This window comes from Borostomias antarcticus (genome assembly GCF_949987555.1).
Source record: "Borostomias antarcticus genome assembly, contig: scaffold_69, whole genome shotgun sequence".
Classification (NCBI taxonomy): domain Eukaryota; kingdom Metazoa; phylum Chordata; class Actinopteri; order Stomiiformes; family Stomiidae; genus Borostomias; species Borostomias antarcticus.
Window position 1 is genome coordinate 204,120 of NW_028176120.1, and position 13,347 is coordinate 217,466.

Below are 13,347 nucleotides of genomic sequence, written 5' to 3' on the forward strand. Positions count from 1 at the left end.
GAAAGGGCAGTCATGGATTAGGTTTGATCTTTTTTGGGGGGAAAATCCCTATGAGTCCCTCGGCAGCAGGCTCTCCACCCTGTGAATCTGATCTCCATCCTGTCACCTCTCCGGCCCCAGACCACGTGGGTCATGGAAACCAACCAGCAGCGTAGTGGTAAATGAAGGAGTGGGGGTGTAGGCCTACTCATTTGTTGAAAGTGTTCAGTTTTTACACTAGTGGTGGTTAAGTTGAAAGCGTTCAGTTTTTATACCAGTGATGGTTAAGAAGTGGGCGTAGGCTCCTATCTGTGTGTCCATTGAACATTAGGTGGGTTTACTTTGTATTCGACTCCTACACTATTGAAACCAATGTGCTGTGAGTCGCCTAATGATCAGATAAAATAAGATAAGAAACACGTTAGTGTTGTCTACATTAGATTGAGGATACCTGTAATGGAACTTTGACGTTGGCAGTATAAAAACTGTATAAAACAGTAGCCTATAAAACTGACAATAAAAAAAACTAAAAGTGCATAAAAACAGATATAAAATACATTTATATCAGCAAAAGTATTCTGTGTTCTTGGGCTTCGGGGGAGGGGGGTAGTTATTGTATTATATTGTATGTCCCTGTTTAGAATGGTTACACAGGGCACAAAAGATTTCTTGTATCCATTCTTCCTGGAGGGACCTAGAGTCTCCCAGCTGCCAGATGGCAACAGCTGGAATGATGGGTTAAAGGGGTGGGTAGGGTCGTTATAAATATGGGTTTGCTCTTTTGGTTTTGGACAGATTGTAGGCTATAGGTTCTGGAGTTGCAGTTGTTTCTTTCTGATGATTTCAAAGATAAAAGACCACACCAACAACAGGTTATATTTGTGAGGAAAAATGTGTAGAATGAAACGGGTGCCAGGTAGATCCGGTTTGTATCCTACACAGTATCCTATCCTGTATTGTGTTCGAGAGGGAGAGTTGTGCTGTAGCTTCTCCTCAGACGCACTTCTATCTGACTCCAATCGCGCTGCAGATGTCCATGATGCAATAACGGACTTTTAATCTATATCGGAAGTGCCTCAGGATTACATGCAGCCTCTATTCTTATTCAACTACGCCCTATCATGGAATAGCTCCTTATTTTTACTACAACACCAACAACTTTACAACGATGCCCGGTGTAGCACTCCCTATTTTTTCTTCATACTTCAGATGTGCTTGTTTTATTTCATCAGGCACAATGGAACCCAGCCCATAGAATAGAACCATGCATTCCAATGTCAAGGTTAGCCTAAATCAAGGGCACCCACATACCTCAGATACATCTAAGATCAAGGTTAACTTCATCACATGTGGGATATCAGTTTAATCAGCATGTCTTTCAAATTAGACCAGGCATAAATAAATAAATAAATAAATAAAAACATTTATAAACAAACCAACCATTTGACAATCATCATAGGCTATAGCCTATTTGATCCAGGGCAGAGGAAAGTCCAGATAGACAGAACACTACCACCAGGAGAAACGCTTCTTATATCCCCCCCACAAGGACACACACCACCCTGCCAGAAAGAATATAGCATCTATACAGCTGATGACAAGATCATGTAATGATTTGCAATATGGGACTCAAATAGCCTATAGAAATCGGGTTAATGCAATCTTAGACACATCAATCATTATGGTTTTAATAGATGTGTAAACAAAGGCGAGACCAGCAGCTCCTGTGTAGAGTGAGAGGGAGGGAGAGATAGAGAGAGAGAGAGAGAGAGAGAGAGAAAACAAAAGAAGACAATTCTATTTGTTTACAAAACAAACAGAGTGTAAGTGAAAGCACCCAGACGTATGAAACGTCCCCTTAAGAACAGAATCAGTATTCCAATACAATCATTTCTGCCTGATAAAATACAGAGATGATGAGCATAATACGATTAGACCTATAATTTAAAAAGTAATTGCTGACAATGAACCACTGGGAACTAATAAAACCTATTATGTCTTTATTCAGCAGCCTGGCCAGGCTTAAGGGCAGCAAGTGCACGCGCACACCGTTTTACAAAGAATGACACGCGCGCGCGGGATTCGATCAACATTCCAGAGAACGCGCTCAACTACTCGGCAACAGCCTCTCCGGCCGTGACGCGCTGCCCGGGCTCCTCCGCGTGTGCGAGCCCCGTCCTGGAGACAGTATCAGAGGTTCCTATTCGCTGCTCTAGCGTGCATCCCCCTCGCGCTGTTGCTAGGGCTGTAAATGCATGTTCTTGTTGCACCATGCATTAAAATACTGCCTGTTGAGTTTGGGATTAGGCAGGGCGTCAGAGGACGATGTGATTAATAGGACATGATTAGACTGAGTGTTTTTCTTTTCTTTTTGTGAATAATGAACATAACTCCATAGTGGCAATTGAAACTAAAACATGCAACTAAAATGAATTTAAATAAATATTGTTCATTAACTTTATTGGCCTTTTTCATTGTCTACATTAAGGAGATGTCCTAGCGGGGCAGGAGGGAACCCGCCCTGTGCGCGCGGGGATGGGTTCTGATGGCGCGAGCGCACTTTATGAAATGTCTGAAATATCCAAATGCACGTGACAGGCGATTCATATAAAGTATAGACCAAATACATTTTATTACAAATTAGACTGACAACAGCCCGTCTGAACGTATATTGCAGTGAAAATGACTTTTTAGAGAGAATAAATTGAATAGATGAGGGTCGCAATGCTTCAGCGTGTTCTTTCACAGGCTCTCTGCTGTACAGGCAACATGCGGACGGAAACATCTCAACAATCATCTGGAGCCTATTTTATTATCAGAATCTCATTTCACCATATATTCATTTTCACCATATTTCACCGTATTATAATAAATGTAGGCCAGCCTATTGAAATAAATGAAAGAACTCCAATACAAATGTGTAGTGCTGGTTAAGCAAACTTTTCTTAGACATTGTAGCATATTCTTGCATAAGAGTATTTTTAGAATTTTGTAGAGCCAAAGCCTGTTAAATAAAACATGTTCTGATTCTGCTGGTGTTATCTCCGACTGGAAACCGGTTGCCAAGGCTTGCATCATTCCTTTCATGTGATTCCCCTACGCCCCAAATTCGTCCTGCCCGTCTTGTGACTGCATCACAGCTTCTCCTCACACTAACTACCCCGCACAGCACAACCAGCACGGCCTTCTAGACCCGCCCTTTCAATACAGTAGGTCCACGTCTACCCATTGGATGTCACCAAGCAAAAAATATACATTTTCCGTTTGTGATTGGACTATTCACATGTCTCCTTTTCCATCATAATTAATGCCCTTTGTTAGGTTGTGGAAGCCACCCTTCCTATCGAGTTCGGTTGGCCTCACGTTATATAAAGATCACCGGGAGTTTCCGAAAACTCACATTCAGCCATCAAGACTGAACAATGGTTAACATGAGCTATCACCAATCTCTACTAAAATACCTACATACTCCGAATCCAAGACAGTCTAGAAGGCGAAATAATAAAAGAAAAAGGGTAAGTGAATACTGCTTGTTCAGTTTGGTCAAGTTGACAAGGTTTTACGCTTTACGCTAGAGTTCTAATTTTATTTAGTCAACTTTGGCTTTGCCCGTGGAAAAGAATGTGCATGTCTGGCAACTTCCCCAGGTCTGTTTCAGGAGAACAGTTCCCAGGTCTGTTTCAGGAGAACAGTAACTTCCCCAGGTCTGTTTCAGGAGAACAGTAACTCTCCCAGGTCTGTTTTAGGAGAACAGTCTGTTTTAGGAGAACAGTAGCTTCCCCAGGTCTGTTTTAGGAGAACAGTTCCCAGGTCTGTTTCAGGAGAACAGTTCCCCAGGTCTGTTTTAGGAGAACAGTTCCCAGGTCTGTTTCAGGAGAACAGTTGTCGGAATCAATCACAATCCACCGCGCGCGCGTCTCTTTATGGGGCACTTTCTGCCCGCTCGAGCTCTCGAGCACGCGTTGTTAGAAAGTTGAGAGAAGATTTGACAGATCACAGATCAGCTGTTAACATCACAGATCAGCTGTTAACATCACAGATCAGCTGTTAACATCACAGATCAGCTGTTAACATCACAGCCTGGTCATTATACCCGGAGAATAGTCCCACTCACTGTTACTCACTACTGGCAAATCTGTTGCCTATAAACGTTTAACCATGACATTTCATTTGTGATGTTTACATTAAATATCTTAACGAACTCTTGCAATTTTCAATATTGACAGATAAAGAATCAAAAGTATTCTGGTGGAGTGGTCCGTCCCGTAGAGACGGTGTCCGGTGAGGTCCAGGGGAAGCGGTTCTTAGCGGATCTGTTTTCACCCTTTTGTTTCGCCCGTCCTGGACTTCCATTCCATGACGTAATGGTCTTGGCTGTCAGAGGACAGCTACAGGAGACGCAACATTCATAACAAAAAACTCTTTCAGAATACTAATTTTAACATGTATAATCGTAAGTGTGGCTTTATGGATACGTTTTTATATTAAATATTTTTTTAAATATCTAGCCTGCAGTTAATTAGGCTATTATTTAAAATATCCTAAATCGTGTCACTTCAGAGTTTCTGACCTCATATTTGGGCTAGGCTACTGATTATTCCAATGTACGATATGAAGGTGACAAAGTGAATACAGAATTACTTCTTAAACAACTTTTTATACAGTAATCAACAATCGATAAACCATCTTGAAATAAACCATAGCCTACTTTTATTTCCCCTAACCTGGAGGCAGAGATAAAAGAACATTTCATGAACATTATCCAATAATAATCCAGTAATCTGGATTGTATCGGATGAGGCCACTTAATGATTTTGAAATTCATGAATTTAATCTCAATCAAGTTTATGAAAAACCATTTAGACATCCTATTTTTTACGACCCGTTTGTGGTGTATTGAGGTCCGTGGCAAAAGGGGGGCGCCCCAGAGCACACAATAGGTTGTTTACAAGAAAATTAATCACCATAATTTCATTGTGGCTGTGTGCTATTTATCTATTAAACACCAGAAGCCACAGCTGCACGGACATGCAGCACCTTCTGTTTGTGAAGGAATTCCCACATCTCAGAAAAATAATGACACGTTACTGAAAAATGCCAGCTGTGAAATCAGCCCTATTGTCTGTGCTGCCATGAACCAACAAATCTGTCTTTCTAAGACAAAAAAAAAGGTCTAATCACGCAGCTTGAAATACTTTTGATGCAGAATTAACTCAATTGATGTTCTTTTCCTTTTAGATTTGTTGGGACACATTATCACCGAAAACGAATTGGCAGACTTGATTAAAAGAGACTTTAAAAGGTGAATTATTTTCATTTTCCTCAATTTACCCTTTTCTTCTAGATTGTTAGATTTTCTTTGCTCCCATCTTTCTACCTCTCTGATTTTAAAAGGATCATGTTTGAAACGAAGTCATCTCCTTTGTAAACCAAAATGTTTTTCAACCTTCATCGTTTAATGCAGTGCTCCCATTTGTCCACATGATGTCACTGTCCTGCCATTTCCCACAAAAAAAGTAGTCAGTTAACGCAGTTGTAATCACCAGTTGTCTTTTTAAATCAGTTTGAATAATTAGTCTGAATCCTGGAACGTAGCCGTACCAGCCTAGCCGTTCCTATCCCACACGGACACGCATCACCAAGTCATTAAGACGTTCACCCAGAGATCAGACACCAGCCCGTGTGGGGGCGAGACAGGCGATGGTACCCCCCCCCCCTCCCCCGCCATTCTCTCCTTGTAACCCCCCCCCCCCCCCCCCCTCCCGGCTCCACGCAGGTCCAGTGTGTTCCGTGTGGGCGAGTATCTGTGTGTTGCGACTGAAGTGGCGAGGAGGATGGCGGCGGAGTGGCTCCACCTGGCTCATCCGTACGGCCCGGGCGCCGGCCCGCTGTGTGGTGCAGAGCTGGAGGCGTGGTACGAGGACCTGCAGGACATACTGGGCTCCGACGCGGGCGGGGCCAAGCTGGCGCGAGCCGCGGCGCCCCCTCCCCCTTCTTGCACCGAGGTCAGTGGAGACGGGAGCATCTTGGCGGCGGCGCCCGCTGTTCGACGTTCTTCCCCCCCCCCCCCCCCCCCGAGTTTTCTTTGATCCCACCCCCCCTCCTCCCCCTCGTCTGGTGTCCCTGTCGTGTGTCTGCCTGTCGAAGGTTTTACCCTCGTCTTTGTCCTTCCGTAGGTGTCGTTGGCGGGTTGACTGGTTTCTTCATCGTGCTCTCCTGCTCTCTCTCCCCTCCCTCTCTCTCCTCCCTCTCTCTCTCTCTCCCTCCCCTGGGTCCAGAAGGAGCCGGAGTTCCTGGACGTCCTGGAGAGCTGCTCCCTGACCTGGCTGACCGAAGGCGGGCACGCCTGGGGCGAGGCGGGGGTCCAGAGGGTGACCGAGGAGGAGCACGCCACCCAGCCCCCCGCCCCCCCCCACCACCACCACCACCACCACCTCACCTCCCCCCCGTCCTCCTCCCCCTCCTCCTCCACCTGCCCCAGCCCCGCGGAGGAGGAGGAGGAGGGCGAGCGGGGGCGGGAGGGGTCGGGAGGCGGCGACCTCCTGCCGCCGGAGTTCTTCGAGCTGCTGAGCGAGGGCGGGGTCGGGATGACGGAGACCGGGGCGGCGTTCAGCGGCGGCAGCTACCATCACCTCCGAGGCGGCGGCGGCGCCGACGACACGCGGCCGGGCTCGCCGTCCGCCAGCGAGGAGGAGGAGCCGCCACGCGTCCCCGGCTCTCCGTCCTGCTCCTCCAGCTCCTCCGGCTCCTCTTGCTCCCCCTGTTCCCCCCCCTCCTCCCCCGTCTCCCCCCCCGCCCGGCTCGGCAAGCGGCGGTGTGGCGGCGCTCCGGTGGCGTCCTTCCCCTCTGCTGGCTCACGCTCGCCGTCCGCCTCGGCCAAGAAGAGCCGCAAGGAACGCGAGCAGGAGAACGAGAGGAAGGTCCAGGAGCTGACTGACCAGAATGAGCGTCTGAAGGCGGAGATCGAGAGGCTGGGAGAGGAGGTCCAGAGAACACGCCGGGCCCTGATAGAGAGACTGGTCAACACCAGGAAATGAGAGAGAGAGAGAGGGAGGGAGGGAGGGAAGCTCGGACAGAAAGCAGGTCGGCTAGGATCGGACGGCTGGGGCGGCCGGGCCGGGGGGGGGGGGGGGGTGGTTGATCTGGTGGCCGTGAAATGCGTTCGTTATCAGAGCAAAAGAGACCAAAGACATGTTTTTCAGGAAGGAACTGTATTATAGCTTGAAGAGCGATGAGCAAGTCAAGGAAAGACAGAAAGACAGAGAGAAAGAAAGAAAGAAAGACAAAGAAAGAGAAAGAAAGAGAGCGAGAGAAATGGAGAGCGAAAGAGAGAGAGAGAGAGAGAGAGAGCGGAGTGTAAGGGGACTGCAGCAATGCGGCAGACGTAGCGAGGACCCGGAGCGTTTGGGTGGAGGAGGGAGCTGGTTGGTGGATGTTTGGGTGGAGGAGGGAGCTGGTTGGTGGATGTTTTGGTGGAGGAGGGAGCTGGTTGGTGGATGTTTTGGTGGAGGAGGGAGCTGGTTGGTGGATGTTTGGGTGGAGGAGGGATCTGGTTGGTGGATGTTTCCGTGCCCGCTGCTCGATCCAACCATCGTGTTGGATCTCCAACCAGCACCAGAGCCACAGCTCGGGTTCACCAACCAGCTCCACGGACCGGTTCAGAACACCCCAGCAGGGAGAGAGAGGAACAGGAAAGACCAGAGAACGCATTTCATCGCCACGCCCTCCCCTCATTGGCCAGTGTCTAAATTGAAAGATTTACAGATAGGATAGGATCTCCGTTTTTTGCAATTTAACAAAAAACATTTGGTGTAACAGTCATTCGATGAAGGGCTGAATAATGTCAACCTTGTGACATGGAAACCAGGAGCTCAGGAAAGTCTGAATGAGCCCAGAGCAACGTGAGTTTGAGAGTGGAGCCCAGAGCAACGTGAGTTTGAGAGAATGAAGATGAGAAAACAACCTTTTTTATACTTTTCCTAGAACCCATGGCTGGTGTGCCTGTGTGTGCGTATAACTATTAAGACAGGGAATGTAGGATGTGTTTATACTCTCAATGCTGTTGTTTTTCTACCAGATGGAGTTTAGTGGTATTGGTCTACTCACTATGTAACCTTCTACCCCGACACACTGCTATTTTTATAGAATCTTGTATTATAGGTAGTTATTCTCTTATAGACCTCCAGTATCCTAATGGGTCTCTGATCATAACTATTACCTGTACTGTAAAAGCCAGTTAGAGAAAGCTAATGCATGTTTTCATTTATTACACTACACAAAATATGTACTTTTTGGGGGTTTGGAACTGTTACTGTATTCTCAAATTTACAATAAAAAATTAAGCGTTTTTCATGTCTTGGTGCTTCTTCATGAAATTATTTTTAAAATAGAGAATTGCGAGAATGACTTTAGGTCCAAATTGTTGCTTTATTTTCAGAAATTGACAAAAGTTGAAACATTGTTGATTAGATACATTTCTCTCAGTAATTGTATCAAAGACTTCTGAGTGGTAAATCACATATGGATACGTGGGGATGATGATGATATGGAAGAACATAATCGATTCATATAAACAGAATGTCCCAGGCCGATAGCCCACATTGACAACATGGTGTGATGAGACTAGATAGGTCCTCTCTCTCTCTCTCTCTCAGGCTCTCTCTCTCTCTCTCTCTCTCAGGCTGTATCGGGGTCCAGGGCTGTGCCCACCCAGCTGATAATATCTGATCTGTCATTAATGTATATATTAGCTTCCAAACAGCCCACACGTTTTGGACTGCCCACCCAGAACTAATATAACACCGGTAATGTCTTTTCCCCCTTTCACCTCACCCCCTCCCAGCAGTCCTCCCAGGCTCCGCCCCTCACCGGGTCCCGTTTTAACCCTCGCCCTCCCTCCAACGTCTGTGTTCATCTGAATCCCTCCAACGTCTGTGTTCATCTGAATTCTTCTGAATTGCGGTCATCTGGACCTTTGTTCCCTGGCCGGGCTGTCCGGTGTGTCTGGCCCGTCTCACTTCTTGTTGGTCTTGGTGGGAGTGGTCTTGGTGGGAGTGGGCGTGGTCCCGGGGGGCTGGCCCTCCGCCAGGGCCAGCTGCTTCTTCAGCTCCAGGAGCTTGGACACCTCCGCCGTGACCAGCGCCTTCTCTGCCTTCTGGGCTTTCAGCGCTCGCACCTGGTCTCCCTGGGGCGCGCACACACACACACACACACACACACACACATAAGATGCACAGACACACACAGAAGAGAGGTGAGATTAGCGAGTAGTAAGTAGTTCATCATTAACAGGGTCAATCACCCGCTGACCGATATCGATCTGCTCTGCCAGGCGGTGTGAGGACTGATCCATAGTGGGCCGGTCCCGCCGTCCCGACTGCGGTCTCACCTGCTCGGCCACGGCCCGGCTCAGCTGTCTGGCTCTCTCCGGGTCCGCCCCGTTCGCCGAGGCCTCCGCGGCAGAGGGGGAGGGGGCGGGCTTGGCGCTTGCATCAGCCTGGGCGGCGGCGGCGGTCTGGGACTGCGGCGTTCAGAGAGAGAAGGATGTTGAGGCGTTCCCTCCCGGCACTGCGGAATTCACCCCACACTTTTCATTTCGCGGTGAAATTGTCGTCCGTGTTAGTTGGCGGTTCGCTAAACTGTTATTATTAATCCGCGGAGAAACAGGAACCACAGCAAACAGAACTGACATGGCGCCACGCCACGCCCTCGCCGTTAGACGGGCCCGGTTGAACATGAACACGGCAGACAACACTGGACTGGCCTCCATAGTTAGTGTCTGGCTACACACACACAGACACGGACACACACACACACACACACACACGGACACACACAGACACACACAGACATGGCTACCTTGACCAACTTGGCTTTAATCTCTTCTTCCTCTGGCTGGAGGGAGCACAGGAAGTTGCTGTATTATTCCTACTGACTCTTCTCTACTACTCTCGTCAGAATCAATCATTCAATCCTCTACATGTTACGAGAGCTGCGTGGTCGTATGGTTTGATCTGGCCGCCCCTACTGACCTGCTGACCTCCGAACCTCTTCTTCAAAGCCTCGATCTGGGCCGACTCCAGCTTCTGGAACAGAGGGCTGACCTGGGGGACAAGGGGGTGGGGGGGGGAAGGCGAGAGGCGGAGGGGGGGACGAGGACGAGAGGGGGACGAGTTTGAGTGTCGCTTCGACCAAATCCACGCTAAATCATCACCAGGCCAGACCTCACGGTGGTCGTACGGCCGGACGGCCCCCCTGGCGCTTCCAGCTGACCCACCGTGCCGATGTGGTGCCCGGCGGGCAGGGCGCAGACAAAGGCCCCGCCCCCCAGCAGGGCGGTGTGGGTGCAGGCGGGCGGGGCGGCCAGCTGGTCTCGGATGGTCTGGCTGACCGAGGGGACGTAGGGCTGCAGCATCACGGACAGCAGGCACGCCAGGTTCACCGACACGCCCGTCACCGTGCCCGCTCGCCGCCTGGGGGGGGAGAGACCGCGGGGTCATTTAAGCCAGCCATTCTCCACCAGTGGGCCGTGGAGGCAGTGCTAGCCTACTGCCAAATAATAATAATAATAATAATAATAAATAATAATAATATTTATTTGTATAGCACTTTTCATGCAAACATAGCAGCTCAAAGTGCTTTAACATATAAATGGTTATAAAATAAAATAAAATTTGGTAATTTACAAATCTAAATCTAATCAAGAATTCACATATAAATAAAAATGTTAAAATGTATAATTTCAATGACCTGTTAAAGGAGTAGTAAAGGGAAAATGCATGTTTAGCCCTGTTTTAAGGGTACTTATGATCATATACAATGGTTCAGATCAAAACATTGACAAAACTAGCACTTTCAAGATGAACTAGAGGGGGCGGCTGTAGCTCAGTTGGTAGAGCGGGTCGTTCAGTGATCGAAGGGTCAGTGGTTTGAATCCCAGCTCCGACTGTCCACATGTCGAAGTGTCCTTGAGCAAGACACCTAACCCCAAATTGCTCCCAATGAGCAGGTTAGCACCTTGCATGGCAGCTACCGCCATTGGTGTGTGAGTGTGTGTGTGAATGGGTGAATGAGAGGCCATTGTAAAGCGCTTTGAGTGCCGCTAAGGTGGAAAAGCGCTATATAAGTGCAGTCCATTTACCATTTGCTTTTAAGAAAGTCTGATAATTGCTCTACCACCGTTTTGGTCATACAATGGATGTGGGTGGGCACCAAGAAAAATCTTTCAAAAAAGATGTTAAACTCTCAATTTCAAAGACAAGAAATTTACCAATGTGTTAGTTGGCGTTCTGACATAAAATTCCCCATAAAGTAAGATTCTAGTTCATCTGGAAAGCTTTTTTAAATATTTAGCATAGAACTATTTAGTCGCAGCACATACGTGTAAACGTCCGCAAACTAGGTAGCCTAGCAACATAAACAATAAAAATAGCTACCGTAAGTAGTTCCGCTTCCTGAATCCCCTCTGTGGATTGATCTACACATCTACAGTACAACGGTCACGTCAATACAAGTCAATGGATTTCATAAAATGATCAATAAAACCCTACAGGATTCATACTTTGCGGCGAATTTGATGTCAGAACACCAACGGACACCAATTACAACCTCGGTGAGCTTCTTGTCTTTGAAATCGAGAGTTTAACATGTTTTTGAAAGATTTTTCAAGGTGCCCACCCACATCCATTGTATGACCAAAACGGTGGTAGAGCAATTATCAGACTTTCTCAAAAGTGCTAGTTTTGTCAACGTTTTGATCTGAATCATTGTATGATCATAAGTAACTTTAAAACAGGGCTAAACATGCATTTTCCCTTTACTACTCCTTTAAGTTTGAATATCACCACGCCATTGGTGTTGAGACAATTGTGTTTGGCAAACATAGCTAGCAAATGTTCCCACGGATTTGAGAAGATGGTCCTCAGAATGTCTTTTACCAATCACAAGTGGGCCTTAAGTTACAAAAGGCTGAGAATCCCTGATTGAAGCGCCTCGTTACCAGGCTGCATTCGCCCTGCGAGGGTTTAGATGCTCTGCCGGCGGAAAGCCTTTCAAAACCCGTTTGTGCTCCTTAACGCTGTGACATCCACACTGCCAGAGGGCGTCGTTTCACTTTAAAACACCTCGGAACAATTATCCCCCCCAAAAAAAGTTTCAGCCTTCAGAAAGGTGACAGGTGTCTTGTTAGTTGTCGCCAGAGCTCACCTGTCTGCGTCCGCTCCTTTGATCTTCTTCCAGGGCTCGTTCACCTGGATGTACTGGTTGCCATGGCGAGAGATGTTGAGGATACACTTCAGGGCATCGCGGATCCTGATTGGACGGTTGACAAGAGTACTCCGTGAGCGTCACGAACCAGTAACTAGCACTTTAAACCAACTGTCTTAACAACTTTCCTAATTAGTTTGTACCACATAGTGTGTAGTAGCTCCTGGTTTTTAATGACATGAATATCTTATGATTGTGCCATTTGTCCTTTGGTTTCTTTTGTTTTGTTATATCTGCACTTGTGTAGTGTAGTTGTGTAGTGTGTAGTTACTTGTGTAACTGTACTGCTGCTGTCATGTGTAACTGTACTGCTGCTGTCGTGCCAGATAGTGTCAAATGGTCATGGCTGTCAAAATGTGTCCAGGATGATGTAATGGTCGTTGCTATAACATGACGTGCTATAGCAGGGGTGTCAAACTCTGGCCCGCGGGCCAAATTTGGCCCGCAGTGTAATTATATTTGGCCCGCGAGGCAATACCAAATGCCTACTAGAGCTGGCCCACCAGTATTATACAGCGCATTCACCGCTAATACTACAAATCCCATAATGCTCTGCTGTTGTTTTGGCGCGTCAATCAAGACAGGACCCAGAAACGCCCTCTCTTCTGTGACAGTAGTCATAGCAATCTCATACTACAACTGTAACCGTGTTACCCCTTTTTAAAAATGGCGAAAAGGCAGAAAACAGAAGCTTTACGTTATGTAACGTCTCACTGTGATAGAGACACCTGTGTTGACCTACAGTAGCCGGCCGCTGTGTTTGCTCTGTTCCTGTTCATTCAATCCTGTCTGCCTTCTTGCCTGCCTGTCTGTCTGCCTGTCTGTAGGACAGTCAGGGTTTTACAAGCTTCTCTACTGAGCAGATGGAGCACCAACACTTGTGTCTGAGGGCGTATTCACATATGTTAGTGCACACCATTGATGCGCACCAAAAGCGAAAGTGATAAGTGCATATTCAATGTTAAAGCAAAACTTGTTTGGGTCCATATTAAAATTTTCATTTGTTCAATGTTGGCCAGCGACTTTGTTCAAGTTTAAAATTTTGTCCCACTGAGTATTTCAGTTTGACACCCCTGTGCTACAGTAATGTTCTTTTATGCTCCA

At 47.4% G+C, this 13,347-nt stretch overlaps 2 protein-coding genes across 2 annotated transcripts in view; one reads left to right on the top strand and one right to left on the bottom strand.

The window, feature by feature from the left end:
- Nucleotides 1-3,395: 3,395 nt before the first annotated feature.
- Nucleotides 3,396-7,016, top strand: ddit3 (DNA-damage-inducible transcript 3; the record flags this gene model as incomplete). Its single annotated transcript, XM_084462692.1, has 4 exons — nt 3,396-3,494; nt 5,218-5,281; nt 5,756-5,984; nt 6,258-7,016. The coding sequence occupies exons 3-4, from the start codon at nt 5,814-5,816 to the stop codon at nt 7,014-7,016; spliced, it is 930 nt and encodes a 309-aa protein (XP_084318818.1). The 5' UTR covers nt 3,396-3,494; nt 5,218-5,281; nt 5,756-5,813.
- Nucleotides 7,017-8,887: 1,871 nt separating this feature from the next.
- mars1 (methionyl-tRNA synthetase 1) overlaps nt 8,888-13,347 on the bottom strand; it is a 64,136-nt gene continuing 59,676 nt past the window's right edge. The window contains exons 17-21 of the mRNA XM_084462693.1: nt 12,184-12,288; nt 10,256-10,451; nt 10,011-10,082; nt 9,368-9,499; nt 8,888-9,163 (exon numbers count right to left, since the gene is read on the bottom strand). Of these exons, the coding sequence (XP_084318819.1) occupies nt 8,993-9,163; nt 9,368-9,499; nt 10,011-10,082; nt 10,256-10,451; nt 12,184-12,288 (676 nt within the window). The 3' untranslated portion in view covers nt 8,888-8,992. The remainder of the gene's footprint in view (nt 9,164-9,367; nt 9,500-10,010; nt 10,083-10,255; nt 10,452-12,183; nt 12,289-13,347) is intronic.